Source organism: Anomaloglossus baeobatrachus, unplaced genomic scaffold (genome assembly GCF_048569485.1).
Source record: "Anomaloglossus baeobatrachus isolate aAnoBae1 unplaced genomic scaffold, aAnoBae1.hap1 Scaffold_318, whole genome shotgun sequence".
NCBI lineage: Eukaryota > Metazoa > Chordata > Amphibia > Anura > Aromobatidae > Anomaloglossus > Anomaloglossus baeobatrachus.
This window is the reverse complement of record NW_027442579.1, coordinates 257,086-283,854: the sequence shown is the minus strand read 5'-3', so window position 1 is coordinate 283,854 and position 26,769 is coordinate 257,086. Positions and strand designations below refer to the sequence as shown.

General features: G+C 52.7%; 1 protein-coding gene across 1 annotated transcript; it reads left to right on the top strand.

The window, feature by feature from the left end:
- Positions 1 to 1,064: 1,064 nt before the first annotated feature.
- On the top strand, positions 1,065 to 25,771 carry LOC142269306 (centriolin-like). Its single transcript, XM_075332402.1, has 10 exons — positions 1,065 to 1,374; positions 2,040 to 2,164; positions 15,001 to 15,131; positions 19,968 to 20,109; positions 20,181 to 20,367; positions 20,826 to 21,094; positions 24,009 to 24,188; positions 24,516 to 24,661; positions 25,273 to 25,479; positions 25,735 to 25,771. Exons 1-10 carry the CDS (start codon positions 1,227 to 1,229, stop codon positions 25,763 to 25,765), a joined length of 1,566 nt encoding a protein of 521 aa, XP_075188517.1. The 5' UTR covers positions 1,065 to 1,226; the 3' UTR covers positions 25,766 to 25,771.
- The last annotated feature ends 998 nt before the right edge of the window (positions 25,772 to 26,769 follow it).

The following is a 26,769-nucleotide window of genomic DNA, read 5'->3' as shown; positions in this document are numbered from 1 at the left end:
CCAGCTCAGCTTCTGTCTGTGAAGTTTGTGGTAAAGTGAAAGCCAAGCAGTGATTGGCTGTGACTGTATAAGGCCGAGCCCGGGTGATGGCTCCGGAGCTGTCTGGCGGGTCCTCCCCGAGCAGGCGCGGCCTCGGCGCCTCTGGTAAGATGGCGGCGCACAGCTGCAGGTGACGGCCGCTCTGCCCTTACATGACGGCACTGTGGTACTTGTGCTCACCTCTCCCTCCCGGTCTGACTGCGCACGGAGCATCACGGGAGATCCAGACTGAGGCGGGAAGAGGCCGAGAAGCCGCAGCGTTACCATGGCGACGGCAACCCCGACAACAGCAACAACCAGAAGGTGAGGAGACTCCGGGGGAGGAGCGGAGAGAGGAGAGGTGAGGGGAGGTGAGGAGACTGGGAGAGGTGAGGAGACTCTGGGAGAAGAGAGGAGCCGAGAGAGGAGAGGTGAGGAGACTGGGAGAAGAGAGGAGAGGTGAGGAGACTGGGAGAAGAGAGGAGAGGTGAGGAGACTGGGAGAAGAGAGGAGAGGTGAGGAGACTGGGAGAAGAGAGGAGAGGTGAGGAGACTGGGAGAAGAGAGGAGAGGTGAGGAGACTGGGAGAAGAGAGGAGAGGTGAGGAGACTCTGGGAGAAGAGCGAAGAGGTGAGGAGACTCTGGGAGAAGAGAGGAGCTGAGAAAGGAGAGGTGAGTTGACGAGACTCCGGGAGAGAGGAGTCTATGGAGGAGAGGAAACTGTTGGGGGAGAAGAGAGGAGAGGAGTGTGTTATAACGGGATAATATATATGTCTGTATTCAGCCCGGGCCTATAGCCAGCCTTTTCCCCCTAATTTCCCCCACAAGTTACCGATGAGTGCATTGAGATTCCCCTCCCCTAAAGTGTCTTTCCTCCCCTCCCCTGTATCTGCCGTTGACTGTACCGGCTGGATACGGTTGGGCACGGTTGGGCGGGTGCCTCCACTCGGCTACCAACGACATGTACAGAAGAGGAAGGAAGTGAAGCCACCGCAGTGTTTCTGGCCTCTGCTGACTACTAGACGCTGTGTAGATTGTAAGCTCCTATGATCAGGTCCCTGCTCCTCTTATATCTCCCCTTACCGCTGTATCCTATGTGTTATATACAGTACAGCACCAAGCTAATGCTGCTGAAGCGGACACAGAAACCTCGGACATTGATGGTCTCATATCTGTCATTCTCAGTTTAAAGGGGAAACGCATCATATAATGAAGAAAAGCCCCAGAAGTCCACAATCTGCACTGTCTAATCCAAAAATGAGATCACTGATCACCAGAAAACCGCCGAGCGGGATCTCCAGCCGCAGCCTCGATACGACCGAAAACAGTGACATCTCGGAGTATGAAATACAAGAAGGTGGGAAACTAGTACATAGTCACAGTGTGAGTGCCTGTGTGTGGCCCGTGTGTCCTACACAGTGCGTGCGCCTGTGGCCCATGTGTCCTACACGGTGCGTGCGCCTGTGGCCCGTGTGTCCTACACGGTGCATGCGCCTGTGGCCCGTGTGTCCAACGCGATGCGTGCGCCTGTGGCCCGTGTGTCCTATGCGATGCGTGCGCCTGTGGCCCGTGTGTCCAACGCGATGCGTGCGCCTGTGGCCCTTGTGTCCAACGCGATGCGTCCGCCTGTGGCCCGTGTGTCCTACGCGATGCGTGCGCCTGTGGCCCGTGTGTCCTACACGATGCGTGCGCCTGTGGCCCGTGTGTCCTACGCGATGCGTGCGCCTGTGGCCCGTGTGTCCTACACGATGCGTGCGCCTGTGGCCCGTGTGTCCTACACGATGCGTGCGCCTGTGGCCCGTGTGTCCTACACGATGCGTGCGCCTGTGGCCTGTGCGCCCTACACGATGCGTGCGCCTGTGGCCCGTGTGTCCTACACGATGCGTGCGCCTGTGGCCTCTGCGCCCGACGCGATGCGTGTGCCTGTGGCCTCTGCGGCAGCAATGTAGAAATGTCTGAGCTGCTAATTCCCCAGCAGAGTAAGTAAAGTGTGATGCTTCACACCCGCCTTCCGATTTTTAGGTGATAATCCCGGTGTGCGTTACATCACAGAATCACTCATCCAGAAGTTATCTAAGCAGGAGAACCTGGCGTCTGTCAGCTCACTGAATCTTTCTCTTTCTAAAGATGGAGGCAAAAAGTTCAAGGTGAGTTGTAATACTTGACCTGTTGAGGAGTTGATGTACGCAGCTGCAGTGCCGGCTCATGAGGACTGACTGTACGTCTGCTGCACAGTTGTTTTTTTTTTTAACTATATTTTTATTCAAATTTTTCAATAACATAACATTGGCATAAGCGAATTCAGCATTGTAAATTCAACATTACATTGTCATGTTTGATCATCCCAAATTCCATACCAATTTTTAAAATCAATAACCATAACATGGCAAGATAAAGCAAAGGAAAGCAGCGACCCCTTAACCCATCATTCTTATCATTCCCCCCATTGAACCCTTGTGAACATGGTAATGACATATAATAAAGAAGTCCCACTCAAATCGGTTATTTCCCCCTCTCCTTTTAGTCAGCTTTCGGCCTTTCCTCCCCCACCTCCAAGCCATCCAATGTATCCTTCAATTTTTCAGTATGATACCAGACTGTGTCTTTGAAAGGTGACATAATCCTGACTATCTCCTCCCGAGTACAATAGGCCAGTATGAATTTCTTCCATTTGTTAAAGTGCTGTCGTATTCTATCCGCCCTCCTTTCTGCATCCAATCCTTCTATTTCAAGAAGATGCATGAGCTGACCCAAGATCTCTTCAATCGCGGGGACCCTAGACTCCAACCAATTTTTTAGTATCGCTCTCTTGGCTGCCAGAAGTATCACATGTATAAGTCTGGGTGGGTTAGTCATCTTCCCTTTGGTATCGTTCCCCTCCTCCCAATGGTGAAAAATAGCGAACCCAGGTGAGAGCCGAACTTCAAGACCCCACACCTTTTGTATACAACTTTTGATCTGTGACCATAATGGACTCAAATGGGGGCAGGACCACAACCCGTGAAGGAGATCAGTTCCACTACTCTTACACTTAGGGCAATACGTAAGCCTGTCTGGCTTTGTTGCTGATGGAGGGAGATTAAAACCATAAATTGCCTTGTGCATAATTCTAAATTGGGTTTCTCGCCAATTCTCATTTAAAATTGATTTACGAAGAGCATTCCACCCTCCCCTAATTTTTACCCCCATAGACGGGTCCTCAAATTGTTTTTCCCAAGATTTAAATAAACCTTCCGGGTGCTGTCCTATTAATAGATCACGCATGGCTCCATAAAGAAAAGAGATAGATGATGAAGTTATTGAGTTCTTTACCAGACAATCAAAAGAGTTAAATACTACCTCCTGGGTCACATCATGCAACTGAGTCATAATACTATATCTCACTTGGTCATATTGGATTACTTGGTTAGTCCCCAGGCCATACTGCGCTATAATTTCGTCTCTACTCAACCATCTAGGCTCTGAGGTGTGCAAGAGATGAGCAACAGTCCTTATACCCCGCACCTTCCACTCTTCAAACAGCTTATTGCTTGTCCCCTGCACAAACTCTGGATTCCCCCATATAGGCAAGTATTTGGATATTTTATGGGGAAGTTTGTAGTTTTTCCTCAACGCCTTCCATGCTGCAATCGTGTCTTTAAATAAGGAAGAGTGCTTGATTTTCACAGGGAGATTAGCCTGCCTAGTATGAAGCAATGCCACCAGATCCCAAGGTTGTGCATAGTCTCTCTCAAGCTCCAACGCTGAATAATGCCTAGAGCCTTTAATCCAATCCAATATATATCTAGTCAAACAGGCTATATTGTAACCCCGAATGTTCGGCAAACTCAGACCTCCATGAACCTTAGATGCCATCAGCTTCTTAAGCCCTATACGAGGGCGTTTCCCCCTCCAAATGAAGTGTGAAAAAGCTCTATTTAGCTGGACAATATCTTTATGCTTGAGAAGCAGGGGAAGTGTTTGAAGATGATACATTAATTTTGATATCGACATCATCTTAATTAGGTGGACTCTACCAATTATGTTCAATGGAAGGTCGTGCCATCTTTTAAGATCTTGCTCTATTTGGCTCAGAAGGGGTGGATAGTTTAGACTATAAAGGGTTGCCGGAACCTTACCTATTTTAACTCCCAGGTATGTGATATATGACTTAGCCACTGTAATTCCTTCAAAAGGGTTCTGCTCCCGTGTTTGAACATTTGTCCCTCCCAGGTATAGGAGCTCGCACTTTGACGCATTAATCTTGAAGCCTGAGTACGCTCCAAACTCTCGCAAAATTTGTAAAATCTCGGGGACCTGCTGAGCTGGATTCGAAAGGAAAAGCAAAATGTCATCCGCAAAAAAAGCTGACTGAATTTGTCTATTATTTACAGAAATACCCTGGAAGGTGCTATGTGTAGATAACAATCGTACCAATGGTTCCAGAGCCAGATTAAAAAGTAATGGGGAAAGGGGGCAACCCTGTCTGGTTCCTTTCAGTAACGGAAAAGGGGCTGACAGATATCCTGGAATGTAAACTTGAGCCTTCGGATTTGTGTAAATTTCTCTAATGTAGGTATAAAATGACCCCGAAAAACGCATTTCATCTAGAACTCTATAAAGCCATGACCACTCAATATTGTCAAAGGCTTTCTCGGCATCTATTGTAAGCAAAGCGGGAGATTCTCCTTTCAGAGGCCGAAGGTTAACCCTATCCAGGACAAGAAGAACTTTTCTAATATTTAGTGTCCCTGATATTTTCTGAATGAAACCGGCCTGTGCTGGGGAAATCAGTTGGGGAAGAATTATAGCTAGACGATTCGCCATAATCTTTGACATTATCTTCATATCTAGGTTGATAAGTGATATGGGCCTATACGAACCCGGCTCCTTCGGGTCCTTCCCCTGTTTAGGGATCAATTTTATATATGCCCGGTTATTATTTTGGAAAGACGCATTACCGTCTAGTATGCTATTATACAGCTCTAGTAATGTAGGTAAGATCTCTTCCTTTACTGTTTTATAGAATTCTCCCGTAAATCCGTCAGGGCCAGGGGCTTTATAATTATGCATGGAGTTGATTGTCCCCAATACTTCTTCCCCCGTAATTTTGGCATTCAGAAAAGTGCGATGCTCTTCTGTGAGTCGAGGTAGTGTCACTTTAGATAAAAGATTATTATCAGGAAATTTGTCTCGCTTTTCCGACGAATAAAGGTTTCTATAATACGTGCCTAAAGTCTCAATTATTGTCTTAGGGTTTTTGTGTATCTCCCCCTTTTGATTTTTTATTTCCATGGGTCCCTGAGTTATAATCCTATTTTTCGCTAAGTTGGCCAGTATTTTCCCTGCTTTATTTCCAAAGCGATGTAATGTAGCTTCTTGCATTGACCTAGCCATTTGTTCCCGTTTTTCCGCCCACTCATTAAAAGCTCTTTGGGCTATTACCCATCTATCTCTATGGTCCCTATCAGGATGCTTTTGAAAAGAAGTATATGCTTCCCTCAATTTATGGGAGGTTTCAGTAAATTTAAGATGAGCCTTTTTCTTCAAATAGGAAACATGTGCTATCGTTCTGCCCCGTAATACTGCCTTCGCCGTGTCCCATAATAACATAGGTGTGTCTTTATGTTGATCATTATGTACCATAAATTCCGTCCACCATTCCTTTAATTTCAAGGAAAAATCTTCGTTATCTTTAAGGAAGGAAGGATATCTCCACAGATAGTCCGTTCCTCTGGGATAAATGTTTGCTAGGTCTAGCACCACCGGGGCATGGTCAGAAATCACCAAATCCTGGATAGTAGCTGAGTGGAGCGCACGTACCAGGTTCCCTGAAACAAGAAAGTAGTCAATGCGAGACCAGGAGCTATTAGCATGTGAATAGTGCGTAAATTCCCTATCCTGAGGGTGCAGTAGTCTCCACGCATCCCATAAGGCCGTGGCATTTAACAGAGGACGCATAACTTTATCATGGCCGCGCGGTACATTTGGGGGGCCTTTAGCATTTTTCCTGTCCTCTAGCACAGATACCACCGAGTTGAAATCCCCCCCAATTATTAGATTAAAATGGGCATGTTCTAAAATTTTGGCCTCAAGTCGTTGAAAGAATGATTTGTTGTTTTCGTTCGGGGCATAAATATTAAAGATTTTATAAATTCCTCCAGGTATCTCCACTGAGATCATCTGAACCCTACCTTCCGTGTCTGCATATGTTTCCAGGACTTGATGTTGTAATCTCCTACTTACTAATGTAATAACCCCTGCTTTCCTTTTAACTGAAGATGACCCATAGACTCCTCCAACCCATAATTTCCCCATCCTCTGCATGTCTGAACCTTCCAGATGAGTTTCCTGAAGGAGCGCAATGTCCGGTTTGAGGCGATTAAGGTGGCGTAATATCTTAATTCTTTTTTGGGGGGAACGTAACCCCTTAACATTCCAGGTGACTATTCTCATAAAGCACATGTAATAAATGGAAATCCTGCCTTTCGTTTACCATGTTTTTGCTGCCCTCTCTTGCGAAAAAAAAAAAATTCAACCAATTAGACAATTGAACATAGTGCTCACTTGCAATAGTGAGAGTAGTAGTAATAATAATAACTCTGTGTAAAATCTTTGCTACTTCACTTGAATCCAAAATCCCCAAACATTTCAAACATCTCTGTGAGGCAAATCCCGGGATATGAAGATGAATTATGACTCCAGTCATAATCGCTCTCATCACTCCCTGGCAGTGCCCCCTCCCTTCTTGTTCTCAATGTCCAGCATCTGTGAAGGTGTTACACCTCCATGGCCATGTCCTGTGATATGGAAATGAGGTGGTGTGGGAACAATGGACACAGGATGACTCCCTGCCGTCACCCTGTAACAAGAGTTGTATCTCATTAGCAAGGCTATGGAAATAGCCAGACAGAACGACTCCAGTAAAAAATGGTTCATATCTCGCAAGCCATATTTCCGATAAATATGGCAACCATAAAAATGGTGTCTCCGCATGCGGGCGATGCTGGCACACCCTTTTTATGGGAGCAGGACATTGGGAAATGCCCCAGGCGTGATATCAGCCAATGGGGAACTGGCAGACAGGTCATGAGTCCCCTCGTTCTGTAGCTAAATTCATAACTGTCACAATGAGAGCATTGGCGTCCGCCTACGACGCTCCCAGGCAAAGTTATGGCCAATATCCCCTTTGCTGGATAATTCTGATCCATGCAGGGGGAGTGGCAGTGCTTCCCTGTGAGGTCACTAAGGTAGGAGGGGACCTGGATCTGCCCAGGTTGATAACCCTACTTCGGCCATTTTCCAGCGTTCTTTCGCTGGGGGCACGTGTAGGAAACATCTGTGGGAGTTCCTGGAAACCTGGTCTACAGCGCCCCCCTGTGGCCAGACGCACAAGGTAACTGATTGAATTGCATACCTGTTTGAAAACCATGCTTTATCTGTAACTGTACTCTGACATATGTATATTCTGTAGATTCCCTATTGTATATATTGTAGTTTCTAGTGTGCTTTAGGCTGATTAAATTATATAATTAATCTTGGGCTGTTCTGTTATCTCGATCTTGAATCCCACGTCTGTGTGTTCGGCGAATAGTTACCGTAAATCGGTTGGTGGCAGCGAATTGTGCCAAGGATTATTGTGGGGAGGCCAGTGAGATTCGGGGAGATTTTATATATTCCGCCCGCGGAGGTCGGGGGAATATATACCTTACTCTCACCGGGGACCCTTCAATAATCGGCATAAGTAGTATAGCGGCCTCCTTGCTTATGGTCGGGCAATTCCATAATTGGCCTGACTATAAGAGGGGCGCTAGAGAGCGCGTCACGTGCTCGGTCTGTCGGTCGGGAGGTATAAAGGAGGGGTGACCCCCACTTGTTACCCCCCGATTGTGACGTACTGGTAGCCAGCGCGGGGGATTTCTGAGTGACCCCCCCGGTGGTTTGTGACATATTGGTGGCATAGCGGTGGGATCGAGATAATAGTGTGTGTGAGTGTGAGACCCATACTCCCAGACACTAAAGACTGCCTGCAGCAGCTGTGGCTGCTGGGGTCTTCAGACTAGCTCAACACTAGAGTGTCAGAGTGCAGATACTGTAAGGTGTGTGGAGGCATCAGGTGTCAGTTCTGTGTCAGTGACCAAAAGTCTGCAAGAATGGCTGATGGCACCAGGAGCAGAGCTATGCAACTGGCCAATGCTAAGGCAGGAGCCGAAGAGAGGGAGGACGGTGCTGTGGACAGCAATGAGGAGGTTGCCCACGAGTCCTCCAGGAGCTCGACGCCAGAAAACCGTTCTGCCGAGGACATTGCGCAACCTGGCACTGCTGGACAAGATGAGGAGGAGCTCACCCAAGGTTCCTCAACGAGCCAGATGCCAGCCCTCCGCTCTGAAAGGGACAGTGAATCGCCTAGCTCTGCAGCGTGCCGCAGATCACCACGTGCCATTCCACCGAGCCTGGGAGGCTCGGATAGCCTTCTTCAAATGGCTATGGCCCTTCTCCAGGCTGGAGACCAGAAGGGCTACAAGGAACTCCTGGCAGAGCGCAGGGCAGAGCGGCAGGCAGCGCGTGACGCTGAGGCTGCGGAGCGGCACGCAGAGCGTGAGGCTGCGGAGCGAGAGCGGCAGGCAGCGCGTGAAGAGCGAGAGCGAGAGCGACAGGCAGACCGTGACTACCAGCTGCAGCTAGCTCAGCTCCGGCCCTCATCAGCCACACGTGACCTTCGAGACACCAAACTTCCAAAGGTCCGTGTTGAGGACTTCCCAGTGCTGGAGAAGGATGGAGACTTGGACTCTTTCTTGACTGCTTTTGAACGGACTTGCCTGCAGCACCATCTGGACAAGGACCAGTGGGCCAAATACCTGACCCCCCGTTTAAGGGGTAAGGCCCTGGATATCCTTGGGGACTGGCCTGCTGAGGCAGATCAGGGCTACGACACCATCAAGCGGGCCCTGATCCAACAGTACAACCTCACTCCAGAGTCCTACCGCAAGAAGTTCCGGAGCCTACAGAAGGGACCAAAGGACTCCTGGGCTGACCACCGGCGGGCACTTGCCCGAGCTGCCGACCACTGGACCCAAGGCCTGCAGCTTTCCACCGGACTAGAGATCCTGGACTTGGTCATCACGGAGCAACTCTTGTGGAACTGCCCTGAGGATCTCCGCCAGTTCATCCGAGACCAGAAGCCAAAGGGGTCCACGGCTACAGCTGCCCTGGCCGATGACTACACCAACAATCGGGCTCCTGAAGCCAGGAGAGCAGCCACCAGCAGCACCTGGAGAGGGGGTAAGATGAATTCTGCGACTGCCCCACCTGCCCCTAGACTGCAGGGGGTGTCCCCCTCAACTCCCCTCTCCAGGCCCGTGGCAGAGCCAAGACGGTGCCACCAGTGCAACCTACCTGGACACTTCAAGGCCATGTGCCCTCAGCGTCCCAAGGCCCCGGCTCCGTCCCCGTCCCAAGGGCCGCCCAAGGTGTATTGTGTGGGTGGGGGTGGTGGTAGGTCCCTGGACAGCTTCCAACCTGTCACCGTCGGCCGGTCTGTGACCATAGGACTGCGAGACAGCGCCTCGGAGGTGACTCTGGTGCGGCCTGAGATGGTGTCCCCCCAAGACTTGATCCCTGGAAAAACCCTCGCTGTCTCCGGGATTGGAGGCACTGACCCGGCGCTGCCTGTTGCTGACATTTATGTGGACTGGGGCGCAGGGCGAGGGGTGAGGGAGGTGGGGGTAACTGATCGGATCCCTGCAAACGTGCTACTTGGGACAGATTTGGGGCAGATAACCTCCCAGTTTGGGCCCCAACCAAGGGCTGAACCTTCAGCCAGTACTGACATGCCTCCGGACAATGTTAATGTGTTATCTATGAATGATGTAAGGGAGGAGGGAGTGAACTCTGATGTTTCTGCTTGCATAGACACCATAGACACACACACAGCGGCAGCTGTGACAGGGGAGGGGGTCAGAGAAAGGTGTGACAATGCCTCTACAAGTAATCAGCCTGTGAGCTGGGATCTGTTGCCCTCTGCAGGGATAAGCAGAGAGCAGGGTGCTGCAGGGGGAGGACCAGTGTGTGGGGTGGGGGCTACCACAGCAAATGTGGGGTCCCCAGAGATTTCACAGCGGGGTTCTGTTGCTGCAGGGGGGGAACAGGCAGGTGAGATTGGGGCCGGTCCAGGAGCGGAAGTGCTCCCAGGTAAGATCTCGGTGCATGGTTCCCCCACAACCGGGGTGTCAGGAAGCCAGGTAGGTCTGCCTGAACCGGCGACTTGGTCAGGAACGGAGGAGGAGCAGGCACGACCCACGGTCGCAGCGGCTGTGGCCGCTGTCACCCGCAGTGGGAGTGCTGGAAGCCAAGGGGCCTCCCGGAGGTCCGATAGCTCTTCCCCTTCTGACCAAGTGGCAGCCGAGTCAGGTGGAGGCCAGGACACAGGTCCCGGGGTACTGACCGAAGATGTGACAGTCTCGTCGATTCTGGCCACATCTAGTCAGGGGTTTCAGGCAGCGTTAGAAGCTGACGACAGCCTGAAAGCTCTTAAGGAGCAGGCGGCACAGCCTCCCTCGGACTCGGACCCGGAGCGAGTGGTCTGGGACCAAGGACGGCTGTACCGGGCCACGGTCCAGCAGGGTTCACCGGAGGCGTGGCCCAGGGACCGACAGTTGGTGGTACCCTATCCGTTCCGGACGGAGTTGTTGCGGATCGCACATGAGATTCCGATGGCCGGACACCTAGGGATCGCTAAGACCAAGGCCAGGTTAAACCAGCATTTCTACTGGCCAAAAATGGGGGCCGATGTGGTTGCCTACTGCCGTTCGTGTGAAACCTGTCAGAGAGTGGGGAAGGCGGGGCCACACCCCAAAGCCCCACTGGTATCTCTGCCAATCATCGATGAGCCTTTCAGGAGGGTGGCTGTGGATCTGGTCGGCCCGCTGGCCATCCCCAGCAGCTCCGGGAAACGCTTCATACTAACGGTAGTGGACTATGCCACCCGGTACCCAGAAGCAGTGGCCTTGTCGTCCATTCGGGCTGACAAGGTGGCCACCGCATTGCTGGAGATTTTCTCCCGAGTGGGTTTTCCCCAGGAAATGCTCACTGACCGGGGGACCCAATTCATGTCCCAGCTGATGGAGGCCCTCTGTAAGCAAGTCCAGGTGCGACATCTGGTGGCCAGCCCGTACCATCCACAGACTAATGGCCTGTGCGAGCGGTTCAATGGCACCTTGAAGCAGATGCTTAAGATGTTGGTCGACTCCCATGGGCGTGACTGGGAGCGGTATCTCCCACACCTGTTATTTGCTTACCGGGAGGTTCCCCAGGCCTCAACAGGATTCTCACCGTTTGAGCTCCTGTACGGGCGACGTGTGCGGGGCCCCCTGGCTCTGGTGAAAGAGGCTTGGGAAGGGGATTTGGCCACCCCTGGAGTGTCGGTTATCGAGTATGTCATGCGCTTCCGGGACAAAATGCAGGCCTTGACGCAACTGGTACACGACAATATGGCTCAAGCCCAGGCCGATCAGAAGCGTTGGTACGACCAGAACGCTTGTGAGAGGACCTACCAAGTGGGTCAAGAGGTGTGGGTACTGGTCCCCGTACCACAGGACAAGCTTCAGGCAGCCTGGGAAGGCCCATACCTCGTGTACCAGCAGCTCAACCCTGTGACGTACCTGGTCACCCTGGACCCTGCCCGTGGAAGGCGGAAGCCCTTCCATGTGAACATGATGAAGGCACATCAGGAGCGGGAGGCATGTGTGCTCCCCGTGTGCAACCTGCCCGAGGAGGGAGAAGCGGAAACCCTCTTGGATATGCTAGCCCAGGTTAGGGCAGGCGGATCCATTGAGGATGTGGAGGTTGGCCACCAGCTCTTGGAGGACCAACGGTCCCAGCTGTGGGCCACCCTACACCCCTTCCGGGGGTTGTTTACCAACCAGCCCGGAAGGACTGACTTGGCTGTCCATCACGTGGACACTGGGGATCATCCCCCGATCCGGCGTTCAGCATATCGGGTCTCCCTGGAGGTGCAGCAACACATGCGCCAGGAGATTGACGAGATGCTGAAGCTGGGGGTGATCCAGGCATCCAACAGCGCTTGGGCCTCGCCTGTAGTCCTCGTCCCTAAGAAGGACCGAACCACTCGGTTCTGCGTGGACTACAGGGGGCTCAATGCGGTCACGGTCGCCGATGCGTACCCAATGCCACGCATCGATGACCTGCTCGATCAGTTGGCCGGGGCTCAGTACCTGACCATCATGGATCTGAGCCGGGGATATTGGCAGATCCCCCTGACTCGCAAGGCCAGGGAACGCTCTGCCTTTATTACCCCATTTGGACTGTACGAGTCCACGGTGATGCCATTCGGGATGAGGAATGCCCCTGCCACTTTCCAGCGGATGGTCAACACCCTGCTCAAGGGACTTGAAGGGTACGCGGCCGCGTACCTGGATGACATTGCCGTCTTCAGTCCCACCTGGGAGGACCACCTAGAGCATCTAGCACAGGTGCTCAGGCGGATCCACCGGGCAGGTTTGACCATCAAGCCGGGAAAGTGTCAGCTGGCCATGAGCGAGGTCCAGTACCTCGGTCACCGGGTAGGTGGGAGAACACTGAAGCCCGAGCCTGAGAAAGTGGAAGCCATCGCATCCTGGCCCACCCCCAGGACCAAGAAGCAGGTGATGTCCTTCTTGGGGACCGCCGGGTACTATAGGAGGTTTGTTCCACGCTATAGTAGCCTGGCAAAGCCCTTGACGGACCTCACCAAGAAGAAGCTGCCCTCTGCAGTCGATTGGACAATGGACTGCGAGACAGCCTTCCAGGCCCTAAAGGACGCCCTGTCCAGCCCGCCCGTGCTACAGGCAGCCGACTTCACGCGGCCGTTTGTAGTACAGACCGACGCCAGTGACTTCGGCCTCGGTGCGGTGCTCAGCCAGGTGGACTCTGCGAGCCAAGAGCACCCAGTCTTGTACCTGAGCAGGAAGCTGTTACCAAGGGAAGTTGCCTATTCCACGATGGAGAAGGAGTGCCTGGCCATAGTGTGGGCCCTGCAGCGTCTGCAACCCTATCTATACGGGCGCCACTTCATCGTGGAGACGGACCACAATCCCCTCAGCTGGTTGCACACCGTCTCTGGGACGAATGGGCGATTGTTGCGATGGAGCCTTGCGCTCCAGCAATACAACTTCACCATTCGCCACAAAAGGGGCCGTGACCACGGTAACGCAGACGGGCTGTCCCGACAAGGAGAGGTCGCGGACGGGCGCACGGGGGAACACCGGAGTGTGCTGCCCCCTAGCGCCCTCAAAAGGGGGGAGGTGTGAGGCAAATCCCGGGATATGAAGATGAATTATGACTCCAGTCATAATCGCTCTCATCACTCCCTGGCAGTGCCCCCTCCCTTCTTGTTCTCAATGTCCAGCATCTGTGAAGGTGTTACACCTCCATGGCCATGTCCTGTGATATGGAAATGAGGTGGTGTGGGAACAATGGACACAGGATGACTCCCTGCCGTCACCCTGTAACAAGAGTTGTATCTCATTAGCAAGGCTATGGAAATAGCCAGACAGAACGACTCCAGTAAAAAATGGTTCATATCTCGCAAGCCATATTTCCGATAAATATGGCAACCATAAAAATGGTGTCTCCGCATGCGGGCGATGCTGGCACACCCTTTTTATGGGAGCAGGACATTGGGAAATGCCCCAGGCGTGATATCAGCCAATGGGGAACTGGCAGACAGGTCATGAGTCCCCTCGTTCTGTAGCTAAATTCATAACTGTCACAATGAGAGCATTGGCGTCCGCCTACGACGCTCCCAGGCAAAGTTATGGCCAATATCCCCTTTGCTGGATAATTCTGATCCATGCAGGGGGAGTGGCAGTGCTTCCCTGTGAGGTCACTAAGGTAGGAGGGGACCTGGATCTGCCCAGGTTGATAACCCTACTTCGGCCATTTTCCAGCGTTCTTTCGCTGGGGGCACGTGTAGGAAACATCTGTGGGAGTTCCTGGAAACCTGGTCTACAGCGCCCCCCTGTGGCCAGACGCACAAGGTAACTGATTGAATTGCATACCTGTTTGAAAACCATGCTTTATCTGTAACTGTACTCTGACATATGTATATTCTGTAGATTCCCTATTGTATATATTGTAGTTTCTAGTGTGCTTTAGGCTGATTAAATTATATAATTAATCTTGGGCTGTTCTGTTATCTCGATCTTGAATCCCACGTCTGTGTGTTCGGCGAATAGTTACCGTAAATCGGTTGGTGGCAGCGAATTGTGCCAAGGATTATTGTGGGGAGGCCAGTGAGATTCGGGGAGATTTTATATATTCCGCCCGCGGAGGTCGGGGGAATATATACCTTACTCTCACCGGGGACCCTTCAATAATCGGCATAAGTAGTATAGCGGCCTCCTTGCTTATGGTCGGGCAATTCCATAATTGGCCTGACTATAAGAGGGGCGCTAGAGAGCGCGTCACGTGCTCGGTCTGTCGGTCGGGAGGTATAAAGGAGGGGTGACCCCCACTTGTTACCCCCCGATTGTGACGTACTGGTAGCCAGCGCGGGGGATTTCTGAGTGACCCCCCCGGTGGTTTGTGACAATCTCCCTCCCCTCCCCTCCCCAACTATACCATAATACTCAGACTTCACTTTTTTCTGATCATTTTCCAAGCTCAGTCAACCTTATACTTATAGCGTTTAACCAATATAAAGGAGTGTCCCACCTACAAAGAAAGAGAGAGAAGGAAAAAAAAAAAAAAAAAAAAGAAAAGTTCTCTTTCCTTTCCTCCGCCTCAGATTTCTTGAACTTTTTCCACTGCGGCTTCTCCAGCCTAAATCAAAAACAGGTGTCCCACCTTGAACTTTACACATCCGACATTTGTCTATTTGTCTCAGGTTCCCTTAAGTTCCTTGTTTTGTTGTCTCCAGTCCTTCGGGGAAGCTGTAGCGTGCTTCACAGAGCTCCCTTTGGTCACTCTCTGGTTCGGTGAGTCGTTGCGCCCTTCTGCTGCACAGTTTATAGAGAACCTAGAGAAATGTGAGCGGCTGGAAGTGCTGAACCTCAGCCATAATCTCATCCAGAGGATCGAGAAGCTGGAGCGGCAGACGAGGCTGAGAGAGCTGAACCTGGCAGACAACCGGATCAGGTGAGGGCAGGACACATTCACCCCTGGCCACAGCCGGCCATAGACAGGACTGTCAGTGTATAGCCCTCCTTGCCCCCAATCACAGCCTTCCACGCACAGGATTGTCAGTGGTACGGCCCTCCTCACCCCGCCATCACAGCCGGCCACATACAGGACTGTCGGCGGTACGGCCATCCTCACAGCTGGCCACATACAGGACTGTCGGCGGTACGGCTATCCTCGCCCCTGATCACAGCCAACCACAGACAGAATTGTCGGCGGTACGGGTATCCTTGCCCCCCGGCCACAGACAGAATTGTCAGCGGTATGGCCATCCTTGCCCCCCGGCCACATACAGGATTGTCAGCGGTACGGTCATCCTCACCTCCCCGGTCACATAGAGGATTGTCAGTGGTACGGTGATCCTCGCCCCCCAGTCACATACAGAATTGTCAGCAGTACGGTGATCCTCGCCCTCCCCCCCCCCTTCCCCCCGGTCACATACAGAATTGTCGGCGGTACGGCTATCCTCGCCCCTGATTACAGCCGACCACATACAGCAGGGGTGGGGAACGTCCGGCCCGCGGCATCATTTGATCCGGCCCCCTGAAGCTTTGCCAAGTTTTTTTTTTTTTTTATTTTGTTTGTTTTGTTATACCGCGGTCCCTTTAATTATGCGGTGCGCGCGATGCCCGACGGGCGCTTGGTCCCCGGATGTCCTACGCAGCTTGTGCCAGCGTCGTCAGGGTGTTCAGGGGAGGAGCTTATGCATGCACTGCGCTCCTCTGATCTTGTCAGCCATTGCAGTGCGTGATCTCCGACGCAGGCACTGAGCTTCCACTTCCTAGGTCAGTGTCTCGGTTTGGTGTAATGATAAAGATACCCATCGGTGCAGAGATGAGGAAAGTTGTCAGGAAAGGAGGTGTATGCAGCAACATATCCGAGGGGGAGATAAAATCTGTACTTTTTAAAATCAAATATGAACATATTAATTTGTATCTATATATTTATCTTTGGAGGTGTTGCTGGATACATCTCGTTTTTGCTCAGGCTCTGTTTCCCACCCTATGTGTTAAATACCTCAGGCTCCGTGTACCACCCTAGTACACGGAAGTACACGGAGCCTGAGGTATATAGCACACAGGGTGGTACACGGAGCCTGAGGTATATAGCACACAGGGTGGTACACGGGGCCTGAGGTATATAGCATACAGGGTGGTACACGGGGCCTGAGGTATATAGCACATCAGCACATAGAGTGGGATACGGAGCCTCAGGCTCCATATCCCACCCTATGCGCTGATGTGCTATATACCTCAGGCCCCATGTACCACCCTGTGTGCTATATACTTCAGGCCCCAATTATTTGCTATATACCTCAGGCTCTGTGTACCACCCTCTGTGCTATATACCTCAGGCTCAGGATTGTACACGGAGCCTGAGGTATATAGCACAGAGGGTGGTACACAGAGCCTGAGGTATACAGCACATACAGTGGGATACGGAGTCTGGGGTATACAGCACATACAGTAGGATACGGAGTCTGGGGTATACAGCACATACAGTGGGATACGGAGTCTGGGGTATACAGCACATACAGTAGGATACGGAGCCTGACGTATATAACACATAGGATGGTACACAGAGCCTCAGGTATATAGCAAATAATTGGGGCCTGAAGTATATAGCACACAGGGTGGTACACGGGGCCTGAGGTATATAGCACATCAGCGCATAGGGTTCCGTATCCCACTCTATGTGCTGATGTGCTCTATACCTCAGGCTCCTTGTACCATCCTATGTGCTGTATACCTCAGGCTCCTTGTACCATCCTATGTGCTCTATACCTCAGGCTCCTTGTACCATCCTATGTGCTCTATACCTCAGGCTCCTTGTACCATCCTATGTGCTGTATACCTCAGGCCCCGTGTACCATCCTATGTGCTCTATACCTCAGGCTCCTTGTACCATCCTATGTGCTCTATACCTCAGGCTCCTTGTACCATCCTATGTGCTCTATACCTCAGGCTCCTTGTACCATCCTATGTGCTCTATACCTCAGGCCCCGTGTACCATCCTATGTGCTGTATACCTCAGGCTCCTTGTACCATCCTATGTGCTCTATACCTCAGGCTCCTTGTACCATCCTATGTGCTCTATACCTCAGGCTCCTTGTACCATCCTATGTGCTCTATACCTCAGGCCCCGTGTACCATCCTATGTGCTCTATACCTCAGGCTCCTTGTACCATCCTATGTGCTCTATACCTCAGGCTCCTTGTACCATCCTATGTGCTGTATACCTCAGGCTCCTTGTACCATCCTATGTGCTATATACCTCAGGCTCCTTGTACCATCCTATCTGCTATATACCTCAGGCCCCGTGTACCATCCTATGTGCTGTATACCTCAGGCTCCTTGTACCATCCTATGTGCTGTATACCTCAGGCTCCTTGTACCATCCTATGTGCTATATACCTCAGGCTCCTTGTACCATCCTATCTGCTATATACCTCAGGCTCCTTGTACCATCCTATGTGCTGTATACCTCAGGCTCCTTGTACCATCCTATGTGCTCTATACCTCAGGCTCCTTGTACCATCCTATGTGCTCTATACCTCAGGCTCCTTGTACCATCCTATGTGCTCTATACCTCAGGCTCCTTGTACCATCCTATGTGCTGTATACCTCAGGCCCCGTGTACCATCCTATGTGCTGTATACCTCAGGCCCCGTGTACCATCCTATCTGCTATATACCTCAGGCTCCTTGTACCATCCTATGTGCTCTATACCTCAGGCTCCTTGTACCATCCTATGTGCTATATACCTCAGGCTCCTTGTACCATCCTATCTGCTATATACCTCAGGCCCCGTGTACCATCCTATGTGCTGTATACCTCAGGCCCCGTGTACCATCCTATGTGCTGTATACCTCAGGCCCCGTGTACCATCCTATCTGCTATATACCTCAGGCTCCTTGTACCATCCTATGTGCTGATGTGTTACTTTTGATTTTTCAAATATGTTTGTTAGGGTGACATCATAGAAATGGCCACTGCAAAGAAAAGAAAAGTTGATGCAGAATGTCGAGCTTTTCAAGGATAAATGGACAAATGATTATTTTTTTGTTGAAGTCAAAGGCAAACCTGTGTGCATGGTTTGTAGTGAAACATTAGCAGTAATGAAAAAAGCCAATCTGGAGCGTCATTACAGCTCAAAACATGCAAAACTCAATGAATTGGAAGGCCAAATGCGTCTGGATAAAATCAACGCACTTCGGCGGAGTTTGGAATTGCAGCAGTCTGCATTTAATAGGCCTCGGTGTGACAGAAGCAACGTTATTTAGACAAGCTATGTAGTGAGCGAGCTAATTGCGAAGAAGCTGAGACCTCATGTAGAGGGAGAATTTGTGAAAGAGTGCATGGTGGCTGCTGCAGACTTGTTAGCACCAGAAAAAGTGAAATTATTTCAGAATGTTAGTTTGTCTCGAAGAACCGTATCAGATCGGATTACTGATTTAGCACAAGACATTGAAAAATCACTCAAGGATTCAGTAGGAGATTTCCAATTTTTCTCTCTGGCTTGTGATGAGACAACGGACATAACAAATACTGCCCAACTGGCCATTTTTATTCGTGGGATCACTGCAGAGTTTGGCACACGAGAAGAACTACTATCACTGGAAGCCATGCATGCCAAGAGTCGACTCCGCTCAAGACTGACCGATACAAACTTGGAAAACCAGTTGCGAGTAGCAACATCATCAATACCTCCTAACATCGCACGGCTCACCAAAGACAAGACGTTCCAGCCATCACATTAAGTGGGAGTTATTTAAATGTTTGACTAAATATAGTTGCTAATGTTTATGTTAATAATTTTATCCCCCAACCCTTGTGTGTCAATGTCTTGTTTTGTATTACGTTATCCATTATTCTTTATTCAACTACTGTCTGATGTTGGCAATTATATTTGTGTATGAGCTACTGCAGCTCTTAGATTTATAGCACATGACTGTTATTCCCTGTTTGTTATGAAAAGTTAATAAACTTAAGTTATAAAAAAAAAATTCAGTTAATAATTTTGTGCGGCCCCCGAGTGATGTTACAAATATCCAAATGGCCCTCGGCACAAGGTTCCCCACCCCTGACATACAGGATTGTCGGCAGTACGGTGATCCTCGCCCCTCCCCGGCCACATACAGGATTGTCGGCGGTACGGCTATCCTCGCCCCTGATTACAGCCGACCACAAACAGGATTGTCGGCAGTACGGTGATCCTCGCCCCCCCCCCCCGGCCACATACAGGATTGTCAGCGGTATGGTCATCCCCCCCCCACCCCCCGGTCACATACAGGATTACTGGCGGTACGGTCATCCTCGTCCCCCTGCCCCGGCCACATGCAGGATTGGATTGTCGGCGGTATAGTCATCCTTGTCCCCCTGGCCACATACAGGATTGTCGGCGGTGCGGTCATCCTCACAGCCAGCCATAGACAGGACTGTTGGTAGTGTGCCAGTGTTTTATAAAGCAGAGTACCTGACGGGTACAAGCTAACGGTTCCCGTCCCTGTAGTCCTCACATTGGGGGCTGCAGAGATGTAAGTTAATGCTCTGCTCACCCCCAGAGCTGCATCTGCAGGGTCACGTTCTATGTATGTACAGGTGATGTGATGGCAGCATCTCACGTGTCCCCACTGCTCTGCAGAGTTGGCCTCCTCATCTCCTGTCTGTGTTTCTCTCAATTAAGTCAGCAGAGTTGCGGTCTCACTGCTCGAGCCTGCAGAGATGTGTGCGTTAGTGCGAGACCCTCGTACCGTCCCATTTCCAGTCCCTCCTTCTCACCTTCGTTTTGCAGGAAGATTGATGGTGTGGCGCACATGCAGAATCTCCAGAAGCTGAACCTGTCCTGTAATGAGATCGAGCACATCCCGGCCTGGCTGGGGAAGAAGATGAAGGCTCTGCGGAGCCTGATTATGAAGCAGAATGCCATCTCCTCTGTAAGTAGTCCTGCCGCCCCTGCCTGGATGTCCGGTGACTGCTCCCTGCGGCTGAGCCTCTCCATCTGTAGCTGCAGGATATCTCCCGCCTCAAGGCATTGAAGGACTTGACTTCCTTGGTCTTGGCTAATAACCCGGTGACCAACCTCCCCCATTACCGGCTCTACGTCATCTTCCACCTGCGCTCTCTGAGCTCCCTGGATGGACAGGTGATCACGATCCAGGAGAGGCAGGAGGCGCACAACCGGTTCAACTTAGGTGAGTGCCGGACCCGCGTCCATCCCACGTCATCGGTGCATCCGGTATGTCGCATCACACTGCTGCACTGTGGAAGCCTTAATGATGGACACACTACAACAATGTGGCAGCCTATAGTTAAAGGCAGCGCCACTCCTGTTCTCAGGGCTTGTGTGGTATTGCATCTCATCCCTAGTGACTCCAATGGAGAAAAGCTGCAATCCTGCACACAGAGCATGGACAGGGGTGAAAGTGGCTTTGGAAAAAGCCAGCCATGCTTTCCTGATTCTGAACGGCCCAAGCACTTGTGTCTTCTCAAGAGGAGGTCTAGGTGTGCGGGGCTGAACCAGTGCAGCAGGGGTGGCACTGATGTTCCCGGGGTTTGTGGACCCCTCTAGGTTCAGGGTTGTCACCTCATACTCTGGGTCATTAGTGGTCTGATATCTGTGGGAGGATTTGATACTGAACTGTTCTTGTAGAGGAGGTGGAGAAGCTGGAGACAGACCTGGAGAAGAAGATGAAGGAGATCGAGGAGCTGCAGACTCAGAAGACGAATATGGCCAGTGAGCTCCACAGCCAGGACCAGCTTAACAAGTCTCTGCAGCAGGAGGTGAAGCAGCAGAAGAAGATCTACCAGGAGCTGGGGCGCCAGATGGCCACCAGGAACGAGCTTGTAAGTCCCCACCGGACCCTGCAGGCCTGTGTGCGACGTCTGCAGAAGACGACTGGTCCTCCTAATTATCTGCAAGTAATCTCCACATAGCAGGCGCCTTGTATAAAGCCCATGTACGACAAATTGAGGAGCACAATGGCAAGAGGGTGCACGGCCCCACGGTGCAGCATCCTCTGTTAGTGTGGTGCATACAGACTTCTGTTCCCCCCACCTTCTTCAGGACTCCTAGGCGTCCCCTCCCTCTGGACCCTTCTATTTTTGCCTGCTCCCTCTGGACCCTTCTATTCTTGCCCCCTTCTTTTTTTAGAGCCCTTCTAATCTTGCCCCTTCATCTGGACCCTTCTATTCTCAGCCCCCTCTCTCTGGACCCTTCTATTCTCTCCCCCTATTTCTGGACCCTTGTGTTCTCTCACACTGGACCCTTCTATTCTGTCCCCTCCGCGTGGACCCTCCTCTGGCTGTGGGGCAAACTTGCTGTTTCTCTGGGTGTATTTAGGCATGTCTCTGAGATCATGGTCGCTCGCGTCCCTGACATCTGGGACATGGCCCCACAGACGTCTTCAGCTCTCTTCCCCCTGTGCAGGAGCTGGAGGGGTCGGTGCCTGTGGACGAGGCTGCTATGATGAGTGAGGTGTGGAGCCGTCCTGTTGTGCTGTGCTCCACAGGTTTCACTGTTTGACCAGTGCACATGGGGATCAGTCCAGGTGTGGCGGTTACATCGGTTGGGTTACACCGGTCTCTGCTCCTCGCTGTGGCCTGTAGTGCTAACTCTGGGGTGTCGGTGGGGTTACGCCAGCGTGTGCTCCTCGCTGTGGCCTGTAGCGCTGACCCTGGGGCATCGGCTAGGTAACACCGGTGTCTTCTCCTTGCTGTGGCCTGTAGCACTGACCCCCGGCGCAGCAGGATGGGGGCACTGATCCTTGGGACAGCAGGATGGGGGCACTGACCACAGTGCAGCAGGATGGGGGCACTGATCCTTGGGACAGCAGGATGGGGGCGCTGATCCTTGGGACAGCAGGATGGGGGCGCTGATCCTTGGGACAGCAGGATGGGGGCGCTGATCCTTGGGACAGCAGGATGGGGGCGCTGGTCCTTGGGACAGCAGGATGGGGGCGCTGGTCCTTGGGACAGCAGGATGGGGGCACTGACCACAGTGCAGCAGGATGGGGGCACTGATCCTTGGGGCAGCAGGATGGGGGCGCTGATCCTTGGGGCAGCAGGATGGGGGCGCTGAGCCCGGGGCAGCAGGATGGGGGCGCTGACCTCGGGGCAGCAGGATGGGGGCGCTGATCCTTGGGACACTCAATATTTCCTGGTGTGCTCACTGAAGGCAGACGTTGCTCAACGTCGGCTGTGCCTGATGAGCATTGCCTCGGCTGCTGTAGGAGCTGTGCGGAGCGGCTGACAGCCCCAGCACTAGACATCCCCATGATATTTAGCCCGCTCTGCTCATCCTGATCCTTCTGCTTCAGCAGTAGTGGAGGCAGAGCGCAGTGTACATGAGCCGTGTATGAGCCGTTCTCTGCCTACTGAAGGCTCTTCATCTACCGCCTCTGTGCCAGCCTACCAGGCCCACATACCCCTCTCCTACTGGAAGAGTCCACTCCCGCAGTCTTCTATGCAGAGATTGTGTGGCCTGTAACCATGGAGACACAGGGGTCTGCGCAGCAGCTGCTGACAGAACGGGGGTGATTTCTGATCAGTGATAGGACTGTGATCAGAGGTGGCGGCGTCTTGACTCCTTCTTTCTTCCTTGCAGCGTCCGGTGGGCCTCTCGTGTGCAGGTATCTCGGCACGTCCCCTGTGTCGCGCTGCATGATGTGCTGTAACTCTGCATGTATCCTCCATGTCTGACCACGTCCTCTCCCCCTTAGACGTGGCATTCTGTGAGAGGAGGGCTGCATGCCGTGTGTGAGGTACAATACCACTACAGGTCACATGATGGCTGATCTGCCGGGCACTGTGGGGAGAACTATAACCCCCAGTAGTGCCCCTGCATGTTGGCCATTGTCATCTATGGCATCAGTGAGTTTAGTATTGTGGTCTGTGCTGTGGTATTGTGCTGTATGTGCCGTCTGTGCTGTGACCCTCTGACTACCGCGCTCCTGACGTATTATTACTTTCTTTATCGTTCCTATGGGAGACCCAGACCATGGGTGTTTAGCTTCTGCCTCCGGAGGACACACAAAGTACTACACTTAAAAGTGTAGCTCCTCCCTCTGAGCTTATACACCCCCTGGAGAACCAGATCTAGCCAGTTTATCGCTTTGTGTTCAGGAGGCATACATCCACACATGCATTCTCATCTGATTTCTTTGATTTTTGGAAAGAGTTTGAAGAAAAGCGGGTCCATGTCTGGACTCCCGGCATGTCCCTTCTCACCCCACTGTGTCGGCGGTGTTGTAAGGTTGATTCCTAGGCTGGAGCCTTACATGCTGTGCTCCTTCACCATCCCTCCTGGGCTCTGGCTTGAAGTGGGAGCCAGCACGGTCTCCATGCTTGGCAGGAGACCGGTCTCCATCCGCAGCCCTTCAGGACCCTGCTGGACTGGAGCACTCATCCCCAGGGACTTGGCCCTGCGTCTCAGCAAGCTAAGTACCTGAGACGTTTACTTTTCGGGGTCCCTGTACATTATTGTTGTGGGAGAGTGTGCTTATTGTGTGTTTTGACATTTCCGGCGGGTTCTCTAACTGTCGCCTGAGAACCGCGCCGATGGTGCCTGCGCGCCGCTCAAATTTAGGCCCCGGCTCGGCCGGAGGCCTAGTTTCGGTTTCACTGCCCTTGCATGTCACTCATGCAGAGAGACAGGCTCGGCTCCGACCGGCGGCCGTTCGGCACAGGGGAGGGACACTCCCCACTGCAGTGTGTGTCCCCTCCCCTGTAGGTCTCTATGGCCCTCCAGATCCCGCTCCTCAAGCAAGTCCCGCCCCCTCCCTTCGCTCCGGCGGCCATTTTATCAGCGTTCTCTCTGCGATCAGTCACATTGCAGTGCTGGTCTGTAGCATCTCTGCTGAGTTGCTGTGCTTGGGGGTCCGGGCTTCGGGATCTGGAGGGCACACCTAACTCTGCATGGCAAGCTGAGCTGGAGAGCGCCCGCTCCGAAGCCCACCGGTTACAGGAGCAGGACAAGGACAACAAGATGCTGCTGGCCCAAGTTCTGCAGCTGCAGGTAAACCACTGCGGAGCCAAACAAGCAGCTCTGGAGTCCGGGGTGGGGGGTCCTCATGTCTGACCCCAGAGAAAATAGATAATCACATCTGTCGTCTTATTGGAAGTCACATTTACTCTGTAATTCAGGTTCAGTAATGTAATGTATGTACACAGTGACTGCACCAGCAGAACAGTGAGTGCAGCTCTGGAGTATAATACAGGAAGCTATGGAGAACCTCAGAGTGGAGGGCATAGTACCCCGTGATCTGTGTCTTGTCTTTCCTCTTACATTGATGATCACGTGTTGCGTGCTGTCTCATATGTTGGACGTCTCCTCTTTCCTCAGGATGAGAACGCTTTGTTGGGGTCTCAGGTGGAGAATCTGCAGTCTCAGCTCCGTGATGCTGTCGACAACCTGGTGCATCCAGAACAGATCAGCGCCCGAGTGTCTGAACTGATGCGAAAGCTGCAGACTGGAGTGGGGGAGCTGCGGTGCGTCCATGTTATCTGCACTCCTTATAATCGCACAGCAGTTGTGGAAATATTCTCCACCAGACATGGCCGCACTCAGCGCTGAGCAGACTGTAATATCCACAGTTGGTGGCAAGCGGTAAAGAAACACCATAACCCCAGAGCTACCAGTCAGCCCCATAAACTGGCCCTCGGCTCTCCTGTCCCGGACTGGGCTCGCCGACCCTCGTCTCTTCTGTCCCAGGCTGGGGTTGCCGGCCCTCGCCTTTCCTGGACTGGTGGCGCCAGACCTCGCCTCTCCTGTTCTGGGCTGGGGGAGCCGGCCCTCGTCTTTCCTGGACTGGGGGCGCCAGACCTCGCCTCTCCTGTTCTGTTCTGGGCTGGGGGCGCCGGCCCTCGCCTCTCCTGTCCCGGGCTGGGGGCACCGGCCCTCGCCTCTCCTGTCCCGGGCTGAAGAGGCCCTGGATTATTGGACATTTCATTACAATGTTTCCTCCAGACGTGGAGGAGCCGTATATGTGCAGACACAACAGCGCCCTCATGTTACACAATGGGTGCCGATGCTACAATGGACACTGGATGTGTATGGCACACGTGGGACCCGTGTAATTTCTACATTTGGTTTTTGGCAGATGTTTGGGTCCATCTGATGTCCTGGGGCAGAATCTTCTGGAGCTGCAGAGACAGATCGGTCAGATCCTGCGGAAATCAGAAGAGGAGAAGAAGGAGGCAGAGGAGCGGCACCAGAGGCTGCAAAAGGAGGTCTCTGCCCTCCAGGAGCGTGCCCACCAGGCCCCGAGGACTATAAGAAGGCGTGTACCAAGGCGGCAGACGCCAGGGTGAGCACAGAGACGGAGTCCGCACGCAGCTTCTCACCACTGCTCTGCTGCCAGCCACAAACTGCTGTGCAATAATGTCTAACACGTTACAATGTGTCAGTGCATTATGTCACAGGGGAGACTGGATGCAAATGTAACAAAACCTCGGCTGTGCATAATACCAGTATCCAGCAGTATGTCATGTAGAGATGTGGAAACTGGTGAGACGCATTGTGCACAGGAATGGAGGAAGACTTAGATCTCTCTTCTCCATAGATCCAGATGGAGCAGCGACAGCACGAGGTAGCGGAGCGACAGCACGAGGCAGCGGAGCGACAGCACGAGGTAGCGGAGCGACAGCACGAGGCAGCGGAGCGACAGCACGAGGCAGCGGAGCGACAGCACGAGGCAGCGGAGCGACAGCTGGAAAACCAGGTCCAACGGCTGAACCAGAAGCTCCGCACCATGGAGGAGATACAAGGCCTGGCTGACCAGCAGCTGCTGAAGGCTGAAGAAGAGCGGGAGAGGCTGCTGGCCGAGCTGCACCAGCTGGAGGCCGAGGTGCGGTATTCACTGCCAGCTGGTGAACCCCGAAATGCTGCCCATACCCTCCTGCACCCCGAAATCCTGCCAATACACCCCCCCCCGCACCCTGAAATCCTGCCCATACTCCCTCACCCCGAAATCTGGGACCTCACCCTGAAATCCTGCCCATACCCCCGACACTCTGAAATCCTGCCCATACCCCCAACACTCTGAAATCCTGCCCATACCCCCCCCGCACTCTGAAATCCTGCCCATACTCCCCCCGCACTCTGAAATCTGCCCATACCCCCCCCCCCCGCACTCTGAATACCCTTAATAATCTGCCCATACCCCCCCGCGCCTCCTCAGTCTTGTATGTGTGCCGAGGAGCGCCCCCTTCGGCATGTGTACGGTGCAGTGGAGCACCCCCTTCAGCATGTGTGCGGTGCGGCGGAGCGCCCCCTTCGGCGTGTGCTGATACGATGCTGTGTTTTGTAGCGGGATGTACAAGATTCCCGCGCTCGGCACAGACTCTCCGGACTGGACCAAGAGTTGAGGGAACTGAAGAGGGACGTCGCCTCATCCGACAAGATGGCTGCCGCGGAGCTGAGTGTAACCAAAGAGCAGCTGAGGTCCCTGCACCGCACCGCTGTCCAGATAAACAGGGAGAGGACGGAGGTAAAGCAGTGACAGGAGGAGATACTAAGGAACAAGTGCACTCGGGGGCAGTGACAGGAGGAGATACTAAGGAACAAGTGCACTCGGGGGCAGTGACGGGAGGAGACA